The sequence below is a fragment of the Lonchura striata genome, chromosome 1A (genome assembly GCF_050655825.1).
Source record: "Lonchura striata isolate lonStrDom1 chromosome 1A, ASM5065582v1, whole genome shotgun sequence".
In the NCBI taxonomy this organism is placed as follows: Eukaryota; Metazoa; Chordata; class Aves; order Passeriformes; family Estrildidae; genus Lonchura; species Lonchura striata.
Window position 1 is genome coordinate 15,120,332 of NC_140741.1, and position 23,194 is coordinate 15,143,525.

A 23,194-nucleotide genomic window follows, 5' to 3' on the forward strand; every position below is an offset into this window, starting at 1 on the left:
ATGAGCATAATTAAATATTAGGTGAGAGATAAGATGATGATCCTTGGATTTATTCACAGTGACAGAAAATTATCAGGATTACTGAGAAGTTACCAAAAGCATTTAATCACCTAAGAACTCAAAAAGAAATATGTAACTCAAACTGAACAAGCATTCCAAAATCCTGAAAACAAAATCTAATACAATTCCCCTAAGCACCTTCAAGATCATTTACCCTACCCTTCAGAGGCATAATTGTCTATGTGAATTTCAAATGGAGTTTGTTACAAATAGAAGAATACAGCCCCATAAAGTCTGCTTTAGGCAGCTCAGGAATTGTCCGCCCTGCCAGGCACTGACAAGAAGCCTGAGATATACAACAGCAACAAGCCCTGAACACAAGTCTTATTATCAAGTGCTTTCTCTCTTGTAGCTGGAGAACTGCTGAAACTGACCTTGCAACAGAGGACTGATATTCAGTGGGACAAGTTCTGCAAAGAACTTAATATTCTATTAAATATCACTCAAAGCAAGTGTAACAAGCCCATGGAATGGAGACCTAAAAGTGACACACTGCATAAATACTTGTACAGATCACTGGCAGGCACAATTTCCCAAGTACAACAGATTTCAAATACTGAGGAGCTATTCCCTGCTAACGAATCTACATTTTAATTCTACATAAATAGTAAAGAAAAAAATTCTATCTTATGCTACGGACTTACATAAAGTTGTAAACACAAAATTTAGATTAATGATCAAATATAATTACACACCAGCTAAACTTCAGATGGGGAATAAAGAATCCTGCAGACTTTGATTTGCTCCAACAGACAGTGATGAGAAGCAGTGGCTGCAGCAGACCTGCTGTGCCCCCAAAAGCCCCCTCAAAAAGTGAGGGCAAAGGGGTAGAGGGCTCCAAGGGACAAAACTGAGTGAGGGGACACTCAGCAGTGTCACAGTGGCATTCTGGCCTTAGTCCAACCACAGACTGCCACAGCATGAGGCTGCACAAAAAGGCACAATTATCCCTGCCTATGGAAACTCACAACTTCAGGAGAAGGTAAAGATCTAGGATTAGAATATTGGACAGAACTTCACAGCTACACATTATCCATTTTTGGGGCTTATTCAAAAAGAGATGGATAAGGCACAGATTTTCTTCTGCTACATTTGACCATGAGCTTACTGCTGCATTGATGCCTGCCAAATTGCTCTGTTTGAGAACTTGTTTTTAATTTGATTTTTTAATAACCTTATCTTTTCTGTAAATGTGTTCCTTTTCCAGGTGTTAAGCATGTTACAAAAACATAAATAAACATAAATGTTACAGAAGCAGCTGAACATGACCTTTATAATTACACTGCCTAGCTATGTTCAAAGAAGTTTCAAGATCTTCTTCTAACCTTAATTTTGTAAAATATTTTTAGTTAGCATACAACAGCCCTCAAATGTATATACAAGTCCTTTTTTGCCTCATAAAATTATTTTATCTTTAGATCAGACATGACACTGAAAGTTGCCAAATCCTTCTACCCCCTTGTCTTTCTTGGGGAGCTTTGGAAACCCACCAAATAACTAACTGAACAGTTATCTTCTTACATATATTTAATGAGAGATATACGTATCTCAGCAACTGCAGGACTGTTGAGAGAGGGCTGTCATACTCCAACAGCAGGAGGAAGAGGAAGATGCAGCACCAGACCAGGAACACCTGGGAGCTATCAATATAATTATACTTCACTAGAACAAGGCAATGCAACCCCTATCATGCTGTTTCCCTCACCTGGATCAGAGTTCTACATGAGTAATACTTCTGTGGCAGTAGGGTTCTACAAGCAATAAAAAACAATCAGGAGAGCCTTCTTTGGCCTCCAAATACAGAAAAAATGCTTCTTTGTTGTCTAACAGTTTTCCAGCTAGAACAGATTGTTACACTTGGATCGGTGGTGCAACTAACATTTTAGTGTTTAAATTCAAGCAATTATGATACATGTATTATGTTCTCTGTAGCAAAGTTGGGCATTATAATTAACAAGGTACTGACTTTTTACTCTCCCAGAATGTCTTAAGTAATGCATAGAAACCACACAGGCAAGAAATACAACCAACTAAAAACTCAATCTTATCTTCAACAGAGGAACTGCAAGCTACATAATTTACTGTACAACTGCTGCCACAAGAATTACAGTCACCTCATTGAGCTATTTTCTATGGGACTTATTCAGTGCACAACACATACAGGATAGAAGGAAGAACATGCTCCTGAAAGTTCATGAGAACAGAACAAGGAACACATCCATCAGCCTGCTGAAGCAGGGCCTGAAGACAGAGTAATACTGAAGCAGCCACAGGCAAGGCAGGCAACACAGAGAACCAAGGGAGTTATACTGCCCCAAGTCAATGAGGCAGGCCATTACTTTTCAGCCACACATCACTGCCTCCCACGGTCCTTCCCAAAAAGTACCAGATTGGCTCAAACTATGGAGGGTTTTTGCTCTCTGTGCTGCTGTGCTCCCTCAGACCCTTTCGTCACAAACACCCACAGTCAAAACATACTTTCATTACATTTCTACCTCCAGCTGTTTCTCCCTACAACTCTTCCACACATTCAGCAAAATACGTCATCAGCAATCAAACACAACTTCTCTAAAGGATTTCACATTTCAGTACACAAGTAAGATGAAAGCAGAATGTTTATAATATTCCAACTAAGTCCACCTTTGGGCCCTTTGTGTCACTGTATCTGCCTCCACCCCTCTACCTCTCAATGGGTCACAGCGCTAAGGAAAGGAAACACTGAAAGAAGCTTTTACACAGCACACAGTAAGACCTCACAGTTTTTAATTCTTCCAAGTCCAATGAAATAACAGAGGCAGATGGAAAGTATTGAAAACTGCCTGCCCTACCTGTGTTTTTGCTTTTTGCTCAGAAGCAGCTGTGCTACTGAAGCACAGGTCTCTGCTTCTTTCACAGCATCTCGGAGCCTGCGGAAAAGATCATTCTCCGGGTATTTCCTATCTTCAGCATCCTCCAACATTACTCGCAGTTCAATCACATCTGTAATAAGAGCACATAAATAAATTTGTATGCAAAAAAGAGAGAGATTTTAGATTGCTTCAATGACCTTCAATCAAGGTTCCAACAGCATAGCTCAATTTGAAATGCACAATGCTAGTAAGAGCACAGAACACATGTAGGAGTTTCAGGACATCCTATTCAGAATGACAGAAGTCTGACCTTTCTTGTGGTTGAGATTGGCAGACAGCGCCTCTGTAACTCTACTGACCCAAGTGTCATAAGACTGCGCTCTAACTTTCACTCCATACAACAAAGAAGGAAGGTCTTCTAGTGGATAGCGGTACCTGAAGGTATGGGAAAAAAAGACAGAAGTATTAATGCCCACTTGAAAGTCAGGATATTGATAGTACTGAGTTTTTCCAGCTACAGCAAGGCCAGAAAAACAGAACATGTACAACACCTATTTGCCTAGGAACCAAGAAAGAAGGAGGATAAAAATACTCCCTAAATGAAGGAGGAAAAAAGTGGCCAAATGTATTTGGCCACTGGGCTACAGCAAACTATTAGACATGGAAGAAAAGTAGTGACAAAAAAAACCTGTGTACCTTAGACACTTCTTCTGCATGGGACAGGGACATAAATCAGAAGGATGGTATAAGCACACCAGACGCTCAGGATTACAGGAACATGTAAGAGCTGACAAGAAGCATGTGGTTCTGCAAGCTGTGCACTGACGTTCATCATCTGGAACCAGCTCAAACACCTCTTCTTCAGACATCAACACTCCCTGACAAGAAGAATTAGCCACTTGCTCAAAAATTCTAATGCAAGCAGGGGGAGAGGGAAGCAGGAAGTTCTTTTGCAAGCATTTATTACTCACCATCTGTACAACGGACTCCCTCAGCCGTGTCTCTTCCTCTATCAATAGAGTCATCTCCTTGCAGACCATGGCAGCCAGCCCGACATCCAGGCACTCTGGATCTGCAGCCATCTTGAAGATCAGCTCTTCGTGGGAGAAAACACAATGACGTCCCAGCCTTCGGTAGTGACTCACACACTGACGTCCAATGGGGAGCTGCAGAAACCACATCATCACATTCAGGGAAAAAAAAAATCATCTCTCAGCTCCCATTTTCCTACCTTCGACAAAAACCAGGAAGAGACAGACTAAGAGTTATATTTGATGGGACAGAGAAAATTGTAACAACCATAAATCATGTCACAGATGAGGACAAAATCGTAACAATCTTAAATCATGTCACAGATGATGCTGGGGAGGGGCATCTTTCATAATCTTATGCACCTAACAGAGACAAAAGTTTAAGAGTTGTCCTAAGCTTTTTTTACTTCCAGTGGCAAGAAATTGGCACCAAAGACAAGTCATCTGGTCTATGCTAAGGTGAATACATTCCCCTCTGGATATTACTATGCTTGGACATAGACATTCAACCTGAAGATTTCGACAGTTAAACAAAACTGGTATCACTCATTTTGTGCCTTTTAAAGCAAAAATATGCTAAATGAATTTGCTGTACATATTTCTGGTTACATTTTATGTAAGCAAAGGAAATTTCACATGGCTGGTGCAAGTTAAACAGTTTTTCACAGAGGCTGCACTCATATTACATCATGAGTGCTGGAGGGAAAAAAAAGAGCCCTGACACACTGCCAGTCCTGCAGACAATTTTTCTGATAAAAGAATAAAAGTCTCTGAAAAAGAGCTACAATTTCCATTTGTAGTTTAAAAAACAAAGCTAGAGACAGACAAACTAGAGATGAGATCATAACTTCCAACTGTAAACCCTGGACAGTAACAGAACACTCGTTTGACAATTTCCCAAACAATCCACATGAGCTGTGTGGTACAGCTATTAGAACAGCACTAATATGATTAAAAGGCACTGTGAGCTGGCACAAAGAAGGAGCAAACACTGCTATAAGCCTATCTCAGACATTCAAATGACAAAAATACTTCAAGACAGACCTGTATCAAATTCAGAAAGTGGCATCACAGAAATAGTAGCTAAAGGTACTGTGAGATGCCACTTTTTGGTTAACCAGTGGAAGGACTAAAAAGGAAGAACACATGTCCAAAGTTTCAGTCTGAAGTTGCCTAAAATTAGAATTACTTTGTGTAATGAAACTTCCCTCAGTTTCTAACTGCTGTCCCAAGAACTATAAACATAAAATACACTATTTAACTGAAAAGAGTGCTCAGGTAATTAAGTTACTAACACACCACTTGCAGAAGTCACATATCAAATATATACGAAAGAACAGACCCAGTCAGCAGTGCAGAAGTTCACAGCTTCAGCAAAGTTATATCCCTGGTTAAATCCAGAGTGATAGGCACGAGGAAAGGTCACAACAAACTCGCCAGCACACTGATTTGTCCTGAAAACCTAAAAAAGGGAGGATAAAGGAAAGAAATAATACATAACATGCAACAGCTTAAGACACAAAAGTACAAGAGGTCTGAGCATCATTTTCTGTACCCATAGATCACCACAGGCAACACAGCTATCCCAATAGTGGTAAGGATTGTTTTTGCCTTCTTAACATCAATACTCAATTTAAAAGAACTGAATATATAAGCCAACAGTTGAAAATTGTCTTTATGAATCCCAAAAGGGATGTTTCTCTATCATAATTTAATCCATTGTACCACAAAGTGCAAAAGCTTCTGGAAAAAAGTTTATGGTTTGCTTTGTTGGGGTACTTGCCAAGGAAGCAATTTATCCTAAGACAAAAGTGATTGCTGCTTAGAGGTCTGCAGTCAATTATGTTTGGTCAAAAAAGCATTTTGTAATGCTGAGAATTCTACTGAATGTACAACAAGTATTTTACTGTCAAAAGCTTTTAAAGCCATTTCAGACAAACTTGCTCTTACACAAGGGAGGGGATTTTTTTATTAAAAATTAACTGTAATACACAGCATATGCGTGTTCTGGAAGGTATTTTATGTAGGAAGCTTGGCACACTCACATCTGTTATGAGATAATTTAAATTTCCTGGTTAATCTAGGGAAGAGTCTAGAAAACAGCTTTAAAAAACACCCTATAAGTAATGAATATGCAAATGCCTAGCGTAACAATTCTTCAGAGTTATGCCAAACCATTGTTATACAAATCTGGCACAGAATGAAAAAAGAGAGCACACAGAAGCACTTATGTAAAAAATGCTCTTGTGCTACTTACTGGTACACCATGTTCCATCAGCACATTGGGGTTCATAATAGTGACCAGCTGATGCAGGAGATCAGGCTGGGATTCAAACAGCTCAGGAGCCAATTCCTTCATCACATCTTCCAGCTGCTCTGCTGCATGAGAGGGCACACCATACCATGTCTTCGGCTCTCCCCTACCAGAACACAAGCACAGGACTGAACACAAGTGAGAGGGAATTGATGGTGCCACCCAGCTGTAAAGCACACCTCACAGCCAGCAGCACTGTCCTCATGAGCCATTTCACACCTAGATTAAAAGAATGTCTTTAAGCATCTTCTTCAGGATGTATTACTCTGATAAATCAGTTACACTCCAACACAAATCTACTTGGCAGCAGATTTGCCTTGACAAGCTTAACATGGAAGATAATTGTCACTTACCATGCTCCCCAAAAGGTTAAAATGGGCAATTATTTTCCCTCGGGAAGAAGGAATTAGGTTTAATAAACAAAACCTTGGCTGTCACACCTACAGTCTAAGAAAGATCATGGTACTCTTCCATTCAATTAGGCTTGGAGTAGTCATATTCCTAAAACCAACAGAACAGTATACCAGCCAGTGGAGTAAAATACATGCAATCTCTCTAATATTCCTAACTAATTACTAAAAACCTGAAATCTACTGGACCATTAAGATGAAAAATGCCAAATAACATGGATTAGTTAAGTACAAGGGAACAAAAAGATTAACAGGACCAAAACTAACTAAATAATTAATCAAGCACTATTCCAGTCATTTCTTAACCAAAACGAACTGCCATGACCTAGCATCTCCAGCGCTGAGATTTATTTTTAAAATCTCTTTTACTAAGTACAAGCAGGAATCTGCTGAAAGGCCTGACAGGTGACACAGCCCTATGGACATGCATTATCCCAGAGGCCGGAGCCGGGAGCAGCATTCCCGGCGGGCTGCGGTGCCCCCTGCTGGCAGCACCCGGCAATGCTGCAGCGGGCACGGACCCGGCCGGCCAGGCTGCGAGTAACAGTAATGTCTTCCCAAGCGTACCCATCCGACACTGCTAGCGAACATGCTTCTTCAAAGATGTGCACTTGTGGTTTGAAGGCCATCAAGTCATCTCTCCCAGATGTCCAGCAACCTTTCTAAAGTCTCCCACAGCTCCCTCCCTGCCCCACTCACTGAGAACTGGGAAGACTGCAATTCCCATAGTTAATCTGTCACGACACTTCTATTCAGACAAAAAAGCTGAACATCTCAACACTTTCAGGACTGCTCCAAAAGGCAAAATTACTTCCAAATTTCTCTTTAGGAGTATTTCTGTGTATACACAGATCTTCTGCTGAACAGTCAACTCTGATGCCTTTAGAAGCCCTGAAACAGTAGATTCCACTTCTAGCACACAGACACCCCAACTTAAAATCATAAAGGAAGGAACCAGTGAACTCTTAACTCTGTTCTGAACAAAAAAACTTTCTTAAAAGAGATAGGATCCTGTAAAGCACAATTGTCTGGTGACACTGGAATGTTGGCCACATAAGAATATTTCATCAGTTCATGAAAGGCACTAATATGCTTGTCCTGGGTTTGCCTTAATTGAATGCTTTGCCTTGAACCACTACAATGCTTTAAAAAGCATCTGTATTCACTTTCAATCAGCCACAGCTAAGAACAAAGACCACTCTGCACATTCAGCTTTTCATTTGCAAATGTCCTCAGTGTGCAGAGGCACTTTGAAGTAGAACTACAAAGTTCCTAAAGCCAACAGGGCAATAAGGTAGATGCACAAAGGATAGCCCATACCAATGCAGGTAGTTGATCGAATAGCTCCAGTGGTCTTCAATATGCCAGCAAAAGGAGGAGAAGCACATCCCTACATACAGCCAGGGCACCTTCATTCCAGAGATGTCTGCATTGATATGAGCAAGGACTGACTGCTCGAGAATGGGCATGTTGTTCAAGTTCCAACCAGAGAGAGCATAATCCTACCAAAATAATAAAATTTAAACAAATCAGAAGAACATAAGGACACCAAGTCCAGAAAAGCAAAGTACAAATGAAAACATCAGCCTATCCATTTCTACAGTAGATAACAGGATATTTCCTGCAACAATGCAGGAAACAAACATCAAACCCAGAAATAATTACTTAAATACTGCAGTCATCAAATAATCACACTAAGATTTTAGTAACAGTCCTAGTGTTTCAATATAGCCCATCTTCTTTGGATCAAGGCTTATACACTTAGGTTTTAATTTTTTCCCCATCACAAGACTGCAAGTTTCATGCTTTTCTGGCGGAATAAAATACCAGCAACGCCAGCAGAATTTAAAATAGAAGTCTTCAGTAATATAAGACAATTTTAAAATTGTAAACAATACAGTGAATCTCATTATACTATTTCAGCTTTTTTTACACACCCATTTTACCATGCTGCACTTTATGTTGATGTACTGTATAGATTATTTTAGAAAATTTTCTCAAGGGAAGAAATTCCTCCACACTCATTTTTGAGAGGACACCATCACCTGTTTTCCACTCTCACCTTTACTTTCAAATACACACGATTTGTTAAAAAAACTATAATCCAGACAGCCCACTTACTCTGCTTTAGCATTAATCTACTTTCCACTTTTACAAATGCTGTAAGCATGGATTGATTGGAATTTTAGATATAACCTACAGCTGCTGAAAGGACTGGTCAGACCCTCAACTGAGCCAAATATTGTTGCTGTTTCCTTTGCTCTGACACTACAAAGACATTGCAGTGAGTCAGAAGACTTAAATGATCTGGCTGAGATTTTTTTTAAGTGACTATCTTCATACAAATAGAATTAGCAGTGCTGACTCACTAAGCAGCTACACATTCACAGCATAGCCAACAAAGGTACACACAGGAAGGTGCAGGAAGAGATGGGAGATGCCAGTGAACAGGATTACCTCTTCCAGTGAGCAGTATAAATAGATTTTGGGCTGTGTAATCAGGAAACCACACCTTTACTATGTCTGAATTTAAGCATACAAGCAGCAAGAAAATTGCTTTTCTACAGTAAGGTCTGAGGGAAAATAGGTAATACACTTTTCAGATGTGGTACCATCTTCCCAGATGTGGTACCACTTACCAAATTCTTTATAAATTTTTTTATAATTGAACACTGTACCTACATCTACATTATTACAGTATGCACAGAGAAGCAAGCTAAATCAATTTAGTTTGTCTAACCCATTAATTCACCCACTGTTTCCTAAGGAGGACAGAATTATGTTTCTGTACCTAACTCTATAACGAAAAGGTTTGGAACAAGAAAGAAAAATTATTGAAGAGTCTCCTCATACTCAGACAAACTGCAACAACTTGTACATCTCTGTCTGCTACGATTAAGTGATAGAAAACAGGTGTGACTTAAATCATGAAACAGACCTTGCTTATCAGCAACCAGATCTGTAAAACAACCTCAAATATCAGATTAATGCCCTGCTCGAAAGGAACACTAAGTACGTGCAAAAGCCTGAAAAAATTTCTTCATGAGAAAATCCACACTGATTTCTGCAAAGCAAAGAATGGGGTCAGTTTGCATATCCTGTTCCTCACTTCCTCCTCTGGCATCAGCTTTCGTCGGCCATCCTTCACTGGGAAGCCACTCCCAAAGTCCTTCGATGAGATATCGGCCCCATATTCCACAATAACATCTTCTTCTATGCTGCTCACTAATCGCCAGAATTCTTTTTCTACCAGCTCAGTGGGAACCATCTGAAAGCAGAAGAGAGGTTATGGTATGTGCAGATAACAAAAATTATCATTCAACCAATAAATCATTATTAACTCCCCATGAATTTTCATACACCAAGGTCACTCCCCCTGTCCCCTCCATCTCTTCAAAGTCATAGTTTTGGTCTGTATTCTTCGATAGTGGCTGGAATGTTTCAGATAGAAGGAATAAACAAAAGAAGATGGAATCACCATTCATACAGCAAAACACAGGGGGAAGAGGAGACAGACAGTAGAAATAAAGCAGGAAAGAGAACAAACCATGCAAATAAAGCATGCAAATTCCAAACTACTTCAGAGGATAATTACCAGGATTTCTGAACAACAGTAAGGAAATTCAGATATAAAACCGTGTTCAGGAGTTTGATCTTCATATAGCTCATCATTACTCTTAGATATATTCATTTATGAAGCTTATTCTTAAAATAAGCTTTGTTCCATGTCCCAAAGTTGTCTCATAAATTGAAGTCCTTAAAAGGAAGAAGCTTTAACAAGAATGTCCATAAATTACCAAAGAACCATGAGAGGAAGAAGACCTTGGTGCTGCATGCAGTCCACAGGACAGTGGAACTGTGCCAAAGCAGAAATTCTAGTTTGAAAAATGCTGCTGTGATGTGTAACAAAAAAAATCAAAAAACCCAAAAACACTGTGATTATCAGACAGATTTAGTCTATTGACTTGCCTACAAGAAAATACCTTAAGAGGAAGGAAAAAAAAGATTTATCCTCTGGACAAACTACACCAAGACAAAAGGCATAGAGAGGGCAGGGAAAGGGCCCCTATGCCAAATGAGCAAGATACTTAGTCCAATTTATCAAAAAGGGCAAGAACATTAACTAGAGTGCACCCAGGACAGTAAACTCTAACAAGCAATAAAGCTGTCTGCTCATTTTGGGGAAAGGGTGAAATGAAGTTAAAATGAGACTAGATGTCAGCTAGCTAAATAATTTGTTTACATATTTGAAGCTTATAGTGCCTCTTTAAACAAGGCTAAGATGTCTTAGCAAAAATCCAAGACCAGCTGAAACCTCTTCTCTTTTTCCCTTTCAAGGAATCCCACCAAAAGCTGAAACTCACATGGACCGGCATGTTGAAATAATCAGACTTGAAGTTATCAGCCATTTCACCAAAACTCTGGAGAGTATATTCCCTGACAGCTTGTTCAAATCCAAAGGCTTCTCGGGGTTTGTTGCATTCCTAGGAGACAGAACATAGAAATTTTGTTCCCTGCAGCAGACTCTGACACAGTTACATTTTTAGCAAGAAGCCCTAGTGTCCATCTGAGTCGTTAGCCAGCAAAATAAGCTACCAGTTTTGAGACTTTTCCAGCCAAGGCTGTCATACCACAACGGAAACAGACCAGAATTAATGGCACAGAAGCTAATCTAACACTGTAACCCCAGGCCTCCACACTTCTGCTTTCCTGTCCATGGCTACATTTCTTCAGCTACTGCTGCTAGCCACAAAGCAAGACTGTGCACAAGATGCTTAGACAGCCACAGGGCATTTCTGTAGACACACTGGATTCAAGCACCTGCAAAATAACTACACAGGAACAAACCCCCCAAGTGTTTCAGCCTTATCAAGTCAGTAAATCATCAACAGATTTGACACCATGAAAATATATAATAGGGAAGAGGAAAAAGAAAATTAGAACAGGGCTACGCAGCCAACAGACATGGCCCATCTGACAGAAAATCTCCACGTTTTTGTCTGCTCTATCCCTATTCATCCTGAAAATGAAAAAAATATTGGTGCACATTTCAGCTCCTCTACCCACTCATTTTTAATGTGCTCTTCTCAGCTCCTTTGGAACTGACACATTGGAACACAAAGATGATGTAAAACTATCAAATAGTCAGTTTTTCAGTCAAAGAAACAGGACTGGAAAGGAATTCATCAGTAGTTGTATTTTTTTTTTTTTTCAAGAGGAACTATCCTTAGACTATTCCCACTATGTATCAAAGTGGTTCTTTGTTCTGATTTGAAAACAAAATCAGTGAGAGACTCCAAGTCAAAAATACAATTTATTAGGAAAAAGTGAAAAAGAAAATAAAATACATCCAATAATACAAAAGAAAAGCTACTGACAGAGTCAGAATACAACCTGACACCCTTTTTGGTCAGGGTGTTGGTAGCCATCCAAATTGGAATCTTCCTAGATTTCCTGGAGGACTTCCTGGAGTCCTCCTGGAAATCCAGCAGACAAACTGAGTCTGAAGTCCTAAAAACCCAGATTACACCCAGTCAGGAATGCTTGGCTCCTCCCTCTGGGCAGAGCATCTCACAATAGGACGCTGTCAAATCAAGCAGTGACATTCAATAGGCCATTAACAGCAGATGTCTCCGCAGAGGGAGAATTGGTTGTGAAAGAGATAAGGAAAACTGCCTACTTAACAGAAGATAACTGCCATACAGAGCGGAAAATGTAATACATCTTGTCTTGCAATCTGGGACACTCTTAAATGGAGCCTTCAACAGCGAGTCTACAACATCTGTGAACACTGTAAAACAATGTTGACCTAAATACATATAAAGAGCCCTTACCCTATTCTTCCCAGCTTCTGTTCCAGTACCCTGCTGTAAAATTGCAGTAAGGATCTGTACACAATTAACATCTGAAGTAAAAACTAAGTCAAAAAGTACTAGAGAATACTTCAAGCATCTTTTGCTGTTACTTGCTTACTCTCCAGTACACATTATAGTAACGTGTTTTCTCCTAACTCTTACTTTCAATGCCTTTCCAAAACTTTTAAAATATTTTCTCTATCATTTGCTAGTAAAAAATTACTTGACATCTTTCCTGGGTTTGTTCCTGCCTGCATTTTTTTCTTTGCTAACAATCTATTCCTGGTTTTACTATCAATAATGAAATTTCTTGAGTTTCCACATTCTTGAACTGTTGCAGCCACACTATTTACTACTATAGTCTCTAAGTTAACTCCATATTAGATTGCTGCAGTTTGCTAATACTTCTTTATTGCTCTGTCTTAAGAGAAAATAAAGTTGGTTAATCCACTCTCCAAGCAACAGCCCAAAGAGAACATTTCATCTCTTCCCTTGCCTGTAGCTATGAATTTCCACCTTTCTTTAAGCAGCATTTGCCCGAGTTCATCTGACAGCCTCATCTCTCAGTGAAGGGTTAGAGCAGTGAGCTGATCCAGCCCATGTGGCTGCACAACTCTCCGAACACCACCATAAAGGAACCAGCAGCAGCCAACACTGCAGAAGGGCATGGGGAGGAAGTGGGCCTATAAACGTGTGCACAACTGCTCCTTTTGGAAACAACACAGCCTCAAGAGTGAAAGCCAGCCTTGTAATTACAGAGTCATAACAGTAAGCCTCTTCCTCTGAATCCTACATCTACCAACTTTCTGAGCGTGCAAAATTTGTTTCCTTAAGACAAATACCAAACCAATCAAGTGGTGCTTGCTATCTGTTGATCAATCATCTCTTAGAACTGCTCTTCTTTTTTGAGTAATGAAATTCAACTGGCTTCCACTTCCAGAGCCTGAGCAGATTCATTTTTAGACAAAACCAAATCTAAAATAGCTACAACAAAACTTTAAATTAGTTTTTTCACTTTCTGCTACAGGCCATTCTGAACAACGCCATAATGTCTTTCCAATAATCAAAGCTCCCTGTTATGCCTAAATGTCATACCTTATTTACTCCATAGTTTACAAATTGTGTCATCATTATGTGGAAACATCCATTATAACGCTAGTTCTCACACCTAATTCCACACTACCAGATTATAAAATTGAGTTTCAGCTCTTAATATACCATGGTCAAATTTTTACCTGTCACACAGCCACATCAAAAATAAAGGTTATGCCCAAGCTTTAGAAGGAATGTTTCTCTCTTCTTATGGCTCATCAGCCAAAATTCAAGGCTCATCTTGGCAATATTCTAAAACAAATCATGCATTCTACATGGATGGACTGCTGAATTGCTCTTCTTCTGATCTTTCCAGGTACACAAGTACACATACAAAGCTCCAGTAGTTCTTGAACTATACCTCAGCAACGCACTTTGGACACCTCCAGTCACCCTTGGGTACATCAGGAAGAGGAGGAATCAAGCAGAAAGTGTGATAGCTGTCATCACATCCATCACACAGTAGCAGCTTATCCTCGTTATTTCCTCTACCACAAAATAAGCAAACATAGAGATCAACCTGTGGGGAAAAAAAAAAAAAGTTACAAGCAGTTCCTCATCCAGAGCCTGCGTTACTTAAACTAAGGAACAAAGGATGATATCCTGAAGTCAAATATATGAGCATCAACCCTGGTTTTTGAGAAGTATTGGTCATGATAGTTTCTGTTTCATTCCCAAAACAGCACTATGTGGGGGCAGGAGGACTTGGGTTCTGCAAAATAACTGTCCAGGTTCAGTTGAACTAACTTTGTTATCTAACTCAAGCAGCAGCTCACTCATGTTATTCTAAGGCAAAAGATTAAGTTACAGTTTTTAGAAATCCCTCTCTTCAGCCCTCTTATTGTGGAAAACAATTTCAACTATATCTCTACAAAGACTGTATGGCAATAGAAAATCTCAAAAAGGTATTTCAGAAATACGCACATCATCACTTGCAACAGTACAGTGGTATCCTTGCAACGAAAATGCGATTATAAAATCCACAAATCTACAGATTTTGATCTAAAAATTCATGAGGAAGCAAAGGAAACCATATGTAAAAGTAACAACTTCTTTCTCATTTTTTCCAAAGCAAAGAATAAAAACTCTGAATGGTAAGAAAGAAATATTAATCCAAATACAACAGAAAACAGTTTTTGAAAGTTGTTCAAGATAGTCTCTCAACTGGGAGACATTCTCTGGGGCAAGAGAAAACCGTATGAAGAGTTTTCAAATTTTCTTTGTTCTAGCTTCCTGTAGAGTGCAAAGAACTTTAATTAATAGAGATATTTAATATAACACTGAAGAACTGTAACAATTTAAATGAAAATAACCCTTGTTATTGCATAATCTTTGCTAAAAAATTACCTTTTGTATTTATTTTTACTAACAGCATGAACTTCATTAATGACACCCTACTCCAAATTCTGCTACTACTCCCACCAGCCTGTGACAATTCAGGCTGTCTGTATTTCCTTCACACAGCTCAAAATAACACCAGAAGAGGTGGGGCTGCATTTGGTGGGGTCTGTCAATTTAATCAACATGTCACAAAAACATGTGCATTTCAGCTGATTAGGGTCAGGTGGATTAAAGAAAGACAAACCCATCTCCAGTTACAGAGGCCTACAGTTAAGTAACAGTGCATACAGTTAAGTATGCAATCTCTTAGCTATGCAGTAATATACTTCTTAAGGAGACTGCTCAGGTTTCTTAAGAAACTATTTAAAAAATAATGCAGCTCTACTCAGAGGCGTATCATTTTCCCCTTAAAAAAAAAAAAAATATCCATGCACTCACTCTCATGGAACATTATCTCTGTCTAATGCATCAAACCAGCTGCTTTTGTTGCACGTACATAGAAGGGAGGGAGGGTACCTCAGCAAGCACTTTCATATTCTCTTCCCAAAACTTAGCAATGCATAAAAATAGCAATCCTAAGTTTTCTGTGGTTCTCACTAGCTACCTCTTACTGCTAATACCTTCTCTCTGAATTCCAATTAACATATGCAACCTCTATGTTAGCATATGTGATGATGTGGAAAATACAAAAACTGCATTGAAATAGATATTCACAGCAAGCAGACCAGTGATTATGCAATAACCAGAAAAAACCTGCTAACCATGTAATAAACCAATGTAAGACTATGATGATATATAATTATATGCATCAAGGAGAGAGGAGGGGATAAAAAGATATATTTTATCTCCCAGTTAGTGATTCACTATGGGAGTAAATTACATGGGACTCCATTTTCTTCATGGTGGAAAAAGGCCATTATTTATTCACATAACTTGTTTTTATACATTTTTACAGACCTCATGTGGGACTCCAATTGTTTAGTAGTATTCTTGCCAATTACGTTTATTGCTTAGTAGCAAGTTGTTATTCTGTATTGATTGGTCACTCAAACACCCCGTGTCTACATGCAGGAATAGTTGTTTGCGAAAGATAATTTTCATTTTTCTATCTAACGGTGCAAAAACAGTTTTGTAGGAGGAGGTTGTTTTTTACCCAGGAACAGACTATTATGTTAACAAACTCCTCACAACAGAATTGCTCTCACATAGGAACTTGCAAAATGCTAGCTCTGACAAGGTCAAACACCGATTCCAGGAGAGCAGGCTTGATTTTATGAAGCCTTTATTATTTTTCTACCTTACTGCAACAATTCACCAAATGAAATCAATTTCATAGTTTGCACTTTAAAAAAAAGAGAAATAAATGATGAAGTAATACACACAAAACTACACCAAAGTATTTTTCAGCCCAGTGTTATATGAGGTAAATGCACCAGCATTTAGAACTGCTTTCCTTATCCAAGTATTAAAAAAAGTGTGGAACCAAATAGTACTAAGTCACAGAATTTCAAAAGATTAGAGTTACAGCAATACAGTTTCAAAACAACAGTTCTATTGTAGCAGCATTTTCATTTTTTCTTTTAAATACAGGTTAAATGAAAAGAGTAAGTAAATAATAGCAATCCATAAAAAACCCAAAAGACTAGACAAAATATTTTAAAATGAATGCATAGTTAAAATTATCAAATTTACATGGCCTAGGAAAACCATATACTCAGAAGTACTAGCACAACTGAAAAAATTCAAATCACACAACTCCTAAGTGACTGACAATGGCACAGTGATCTTGTTTTTAAATATCCAAATTCTCCCACTTTTTCCACCCCATACAAAAATGTGATTACTAGAGTTTTTAGGTTGCCTTGGTCTTCCATGGTTGAAATTTAAGATAGGCTTTTGTAAGTGTTCTCAGGCTAAGAGAATCCACTAGAGGAAAAAAAATAACTTACAAGAAAAAAAAAAAGGAACAGCTGAATTTTAAGTGAAGAGTCTAATTCTTCATATAATAAAAGCACAGCTCTTCATTCATGGCTGCACACACACGTTAAGTTATGACACTTTAAAAGTAGGAAGTCACATTCTATGAAAGGCATTAAGAACAACTGTACATTGCTTTTCCATGGACAAACATCAGAGAACTAAATGTTTTATTTTTCCTATTCACAGAGAAGACACAAGATGTGGAATTGCTAAAAACAACCTCCTGAACTAGTGGAGCATGCTTTAGAATCTCTTCTAAGGAAAAAAAAAAAGTATTGTAATTGTTCTACTAAGGGGAGCTCTAACACAAACTGAACTACTGAAGTAATTCAAGCATGTAGCATATGATCAGCAAAAAGCTTCACATTGAAACCGCTTTTCTGCCCCAAGGATGAAAACAAGAGCCTTGAGCACAGATTGTTTTTCAAAATACTGTTCTTTCATCCCACAATATTATCATCTGCTGCAGCATGCGTTCATTCATCTGCTTGGAGGGGTGGGGGTTCTTTTAGAGGAAAAAGAAAAATCTTAGTAAATCAACCAAGTCCTTTCTATCAGAAGTCACAGCAAAGGCATCAAACTTACAAAGTTGACAGAAAGAGTTCCTTTGCGCTGCCTCATCTGCATTCCAAATGCTTCTGATCTGGTTCCCTTGCGCCTTCGCGTCACCTCATCTTGAAGTAAAATGAAGTTAAATGCTATTAATATGACATCAAGACAGACTTAACTTGTAAAAACACCCCACACACCCAGCCTGGCACCCTGCCTTTCAGATCAGAAACTACTTAGCAGTCCAAAGAAAGTAAAAATGGCATGTTATATCTGGTCAATCTAAAATCAACAGCGATTAGGAAAAACATCTTTTGCTTATCCTCACAGGTGATCCCAATGGCTTCATGAAAAACAGTGAATTAGACACCTGAGTTTTGCACTTTGCTGGCAGGATCAGTTTCAGTGCTTTTAAATCTTGCTTCCCCTTTCAGTCACTCAGTTCCATGGAAAGGCTGCTTAATTGTTATTATTACTATCTAATACATAAAGAGCTGAAACTCTGCCAAGTTATATGAAGCACTCTGTAAATCTCTTGTGAATGAAACCCTAGAATACTTAGCTTTCTTTTTCCAGTTTTGATTTGCCGCCTTCTTAATACTGTCTCTAGAGACATTCAGGAAGATTTGACAGTCTCACTGAAAGCAAAGAACTCACAGAAAGCTAAGAGCCCAAGATTTAATTACCCTCTTTATCCTTTGCTCCCAATGCCAGTCCCATCATCTTGGGTCCAGCTCCAAAGATCTGCAGCTTCTTTAGTTCGGTGTTTCTACTCATTTCTCCTGCCTCTGCCTAAAAATAAATACAAGACCACATCAGCAGAAACCACCAATATTTCCCCTCCAGGTTTCTTCACAATTTGTTTCTATTCCAGTCTCCCAGAATATGAGCTCATCAAAAGAAGCAGGCCTGAAAAGATACAATTTTCTGTTCCTAAAGGCAATGAACATATGCAAATGGAGTAAGAGAAAGAATTTTTGTCCCAAATTTCCAAATTATTTCCCATGTAATATTCCAAATCAACTACAAGAAGTGACCGCTACACCAAATAAAGGAACTAGGTTTGACATTTTGCAAAAAATAGCAAGACTGCCAGAGCAACTTTTTCTAAAATCACTATGATTCAGTAAAGTGCCTGGATTTTAATGTGGTTTCAACAGGATTTCCTTATCTGCTTCATGAGTAGATACATCCACATGACACTAACGAGTTCCAACCAACTTCCTTAAGCTAGGCTGCTTCTGGGTTTATTTGTGATGAAATGTTGTGAGTACAATTCAGATCACAACTACTCATGCTGCAAGCTCAAAATCAGAAGTAAAAAGACCCATTTGGTGACAGCTCCAAGCCCCTGGCAGTGGTGTTTCCTGAAGTGTTCTGCTCTAATGAACTTCTTCCTGTTTCCCATTACTGACCTACCTCATTTTCTCACATCACTGCCACTAAACTTACAAAAAGAAGAAAAACAAGAAAAAAAATCTGCTTTTATCTGCAACATAATTACCTTGGCATTTTTATTTATTCCGCCTCCTTATACTTGGAAAAATCTCTCTGATGTGGTATAGAAGGCCACTAAATTCTCACTGTTCAAAAACTTCCTCCTGAAATTCATTGATCTTAAAAGATCTCATCAAGACTATCAATTTTGAAGGGCATGTAGTTTTAAAGAAGTTATTCTTCAGCTAGCTTCCTGATGATATTTCATCTGTTATTTTTCAAAGCTATGGCCTGACATCTCATGCCTGTCCCTGGGGGTGACATGCCTTCAAAGTCTTTAATCAATTATTATAAAAACCCCAAAAAATATCTTCTAAAATGGTGTTTAACATAAGTTCTAATACACTGGCAATAAACATTATAGAAGATTATTATTCTGCCTTAATCAGTTGTTTTTCTTGCTTTCAGAAAACATTTAAAGATATAGTTTCCCATGCATTATTACTCTATGGAATTTTCAGTGATATTTACAGTCCCTGTTCCCACTGAACTGGGTACACATTATGCTAACAGGCATATTTCCAACCTAATTACTGCTGATATTCTAATTTTGAACATTTATATGTTGCTATTAATTTATTAGCACTTTATATGTAGCCAACTTTGTAAGCCCACTGTGCAACTGTGCAAATTTTTCCTCACCGATTCCTCATGTTTTGGCTTACAAGCCATAAGGAAATACACCAGAGACTTCCTAGCCCCTCATTTCCCATTTGAAATTCATTAACAGCTCAACCATTCTCTCAACTAATAGAGCCTGACAGAATCAATTCACATATTTCAGCACAGACACCAATTCAACACAATTTTCTCAATTTCTCCTACTATTGTGACCAAAGATAGTTTTCTCAATGAGATACGAAAAATTATTTTATTATCGTATTTAATAAAAGCAAATCATTAACACACAACTAGAAGGTTTTACAGCTTAGTTTAAAAATACGTTACCTAAATATATTTTCCTAACTCCTTGGCTCAGATTTACTTTCATCCACTAAACCTTAGTGGAAGAAATCCATTCATACTCAGGTGGAAAGAGCTACAGAGTTTTGAAAAAGAACAGTTTGCATATTGGAAGATGAATGGTTTTTAAAAATCAGATTCCTATGTAACCTCACAAACACTGACTGGATATTGATACATAAAGGTGTAAATACCAAAAGTATTCAGAAGCCCCACTAAGCATTTTTCTGCTGTGTCCTTTAAGACTGTAAAAAAAAAGCCAAACTCACAACTGTGAGTGCATGGAAGCAGCAGCAATCATGCATTCCTTGCCATTCTCTCACTGTTAACAACACAAAACTCCAGCTCACTTTTGCATAATATTTTCTCTATGCAAGTGAAATGAACTTGATTAAACTGTGATTATGTTCTTATCTCCTCTTTGTCCTGAAGGATACAGACTGTGTCTTACCTTCTCAACTTTTAAGTACAACCAAAGGGCTTTTCTTATGTATGGGCCAAGCCTAATAACACAACCCAGTCACACTAGAGTCACTCACTGTTCTCTTGTCTCATCCCTCATCAATTCTGAAACATTTGCAACCCCACTCCTCCACCCCAATGCACAAGAACACAACAGTAACAACCTGTAGCCAAAATATTTACAAGTCTGGGGCATTTGTCAGCATCTCCCAGAGTTCTTTTGTTTCACTATTTTTTTTCAGTTATTGACATGGGAAGTAATCTTTCAAGCAAAAAAATCTGAAGCTTATTTTATTGTGTTATTCTGTAATCATAAAGAAACCTGAAAGCAGATGTATTACTTAGAATTGTTTTTAATAAAATTCTCTGGACATTATTTTAGTATTCTTTGAGAAGACAGCACTTTTTGTTCCAGTACTGCAATTCTTTACCAGAAATCACCACGACATAGCCTCATTAAAGAAATCCCTTGTCAGTTAAAATACACCTTAACAGATCATCGATGAAGATACCACTACCCTTTTCTAAGAAAGTATTCTCCTAAATTTAAGCTTTCCTTAAGGATATTCTCTTTTCCTAATTTGAATTAATATACTTTTTGTTGTAATTTTCTTTACAAGCCTTTAGGAACTCAGCTGCCTCCAGCTTTTATTTGTGAAAGCTTTCTTCACAGAAAAGAGAGAATAAAGCATTAAGTTTATTTTCTGAATATAATCGCTCACCATCTAATTATTCCCTTCCTATTCAGAGACAATGTTTTCAACTGGCATTTGATTATAGTATCCAAAGATTCTCAAACCACACTTCACAGAGGAGGACACCCATTGCCTATTTCCTTTCATTTTTCACATTCTCGAAAAATCCTGAAATTTCCTTTTTCAGTCTCCCACCCCCTTCTACTGCTGAGGATGTTTATCTCTATTTCAGTAATTTCTAGATACTATATTTATACTTTCTTATTAATTGCCCATTCTAAAGTAAAGTTATCTGCAAGAAGATGCAGAGGATCTTGGGAAACTACTTCTAGCACTTGGAAAAGATCTAAGGATCTGCACAGGTCTGTGGAATTATCCACGCTCACTAACCAGGCACTGGACTACTTGGCACACTACACAGAAATCATTCAGATGTTTCAGCTAGAGCAGAATGACATTTATTTAGTAGTTTTTTACACTACTTGCGTATTACCAGCTCTCTAAAGATTGTTTAGAAAACCTCAGGTCCAATTCCAGGTATTTATTTCAGACAATAAACAGAGTCCTGTCTACAATAAAAAAAGTGCAATGGAATCTGGAACAATGTCTCCATGTTCTCAGAAATTTATTTACACTCCTACCATTTCTGACTACTGAGGAAAAATCTGTCTCTAAATGCTACTCCAGGGATGTTAAGATATTATACACAGCTTCCAACACAGCCAAAACCTATTTCTCCTGTCTGTGCAAGTAGGATGAGTTTTTCCTGTATTCAAGAACTCAATTCAGCCATTTTAATAACTGTAATGCTTAAAAGATAACTTGGCTACAATCCTAATAAAAGGCCTTTAAATATATATATTTTTTGCAGATTATCTAAATAAAATTATCTCTTATTTCTGAATTGCAGGCACTTCAAACAAAGTGAAACAGCTTTACAGTGTCAGGATCACCAAAGAATCATCTTTCCAATATGGAGAAATGACAAGTACCACTATTCTACTGAAATCAGCAGGAAAAAAGATCCCACAGGACCTTAATAAAACAGTAACACTTTTACACCATATGCAAGAAAAAGGACATACTGGCATTTTGCCTTAAGATTCATTCAAATCCAAGGAATAATTCCACATAGCAAATGACTGCTGAAGTTCCTGCAGCACTCTCAGATTTTCTGGATAGCTCACTACCAATACTTTGAGAGATCAAGAAGGCTGGGACTGCTTGTGTGATGCACTGCTATATGGCTATGATAAATAATTTCAAGTCAGCTTTAGCAAGCTGAGAAAACACACTAAAAAAGACAATTCAGTCTAAGTCATCAGAGAAGAAGGCGAAAAATTACAAAGGATACTCAAATACCTCAGAGACAAGAGAGGTGCATTGTGGAAAAAAAAAAAGCAGTTAAAGAGCATTTGAAAAAAACTTGTGGTGCTGGAGCTATGTCTAGAATAGTATGAAGCTGGTTGCATATAAATCCAGCTTTCACCCACACTCTGCTGATGAGCCAGCAGGGAACCACCAGACTTCATGTGAAAAGCTTCAGGATGTTGCCTGCAGGAGTATCTCTGTCAGAAGGGGAAGGCCTGATTTAAATAGTGCAACAGAGCCATCAGACCACAATTATTTTCTCTTAAGACAGCAATTTTAAATGGTGGTGATTCAGTCTGAACTCAGATTTTCTCAGGGGTACTTCCCAGGAGTCAATATCACCTACCAGAATACCAGAAATTCCTACAACACCAGTAATTCAGAAGGAATGAAACTGCTTTTCAGCAGAAAAATGTAGAACACCTATATAGTTCCAGCTGTCCCTGATCATCTCCTCATACATCTGTTTCAGTTCTTCAGAAGAACTGCCTGCCCTGCTTGAGATAGTTAGTCCCACATGCAAATCCACAATTAACCATTACTTACATGTATTTGCATTTATGTCATTAAGAGGTATATTTTAAAAAGGTTTTAAACAGTTCTAAAATTTTGTACAAGCAGAAGCTTTAACATCAACTCACTAACAGCCTTCTGTCTTGTTTTCACAGATACAATCATTACCAAGGTACTTAGGCCACTTGTCAGTAAACAAAAAGCAACTCTTA

At 38.2% G+C, this 23,194-nt stretch overlaps 1 protein-coding gene across 2 annotated transcripts in view; it reads right to left on the reverse strand.

Annotated features, from left to right (window-relative positions):
• The window catches only part of KDM5A (lysine demethylase 5A), a 49,415-nt gene that overhangs the window by 19,270 nt on the left and 6,951 nt on the right, over positions 1 to 23,194 (reverse strand). For both annotated transcript variants that reach the window (XM_085568914.1, XM_021535070.3), the window contains exons 6-17: positions 18,168 to 18,273; positions 17,518 to 17,606; positions 13,973 to 14,131; positions 11,029 to 11,148; positions 9,774 to 9,932; positions 7,985 to 8,166; positions 6,198 to 6,360; positions 5,283 to 5,402; positions 3,881 to 4,075; positions 3,606 to 3,787; positions 3,220 to 3,344; positions 2,889 to 3,039 (exon numbers count right to left, since the gene is read on the reverse strand). In XM_085568914.1, coding sequence (XP_085425040.1) covers positions 2,889 to 3,039; positions 3,220 to 3,344; positions 3,606 to 3,787; positions 3,881 to 4,075; positions 5,283 to 5,402; positions 6,198 to 6,360; positions 7,985 to 8,166; positions 9,774 to 9,932; positions 11,029 to 11,148; positions 13,973 to 14,131; positions 17,518 to 17,606; positions 18,168 to 18,273 — 1,751 coding nt within the window. The remainder of the gene's footprint in view (positions 1 to 2,888; positions 3,040 to 3,219; positions 3,345 to 3,605; positions 3,788 to 3,880; positions 4,076 to 5,282; positions 5,403 to 6,197; positions 6,361 to 7,984; positions 8,167 to 9,773; positions 9,933 to 11,028; positions 11,149 to 13,972; positions 14,132 to 17,517; positions 17,607 to 18,167; positions 18,274 to 23,194) is intronic.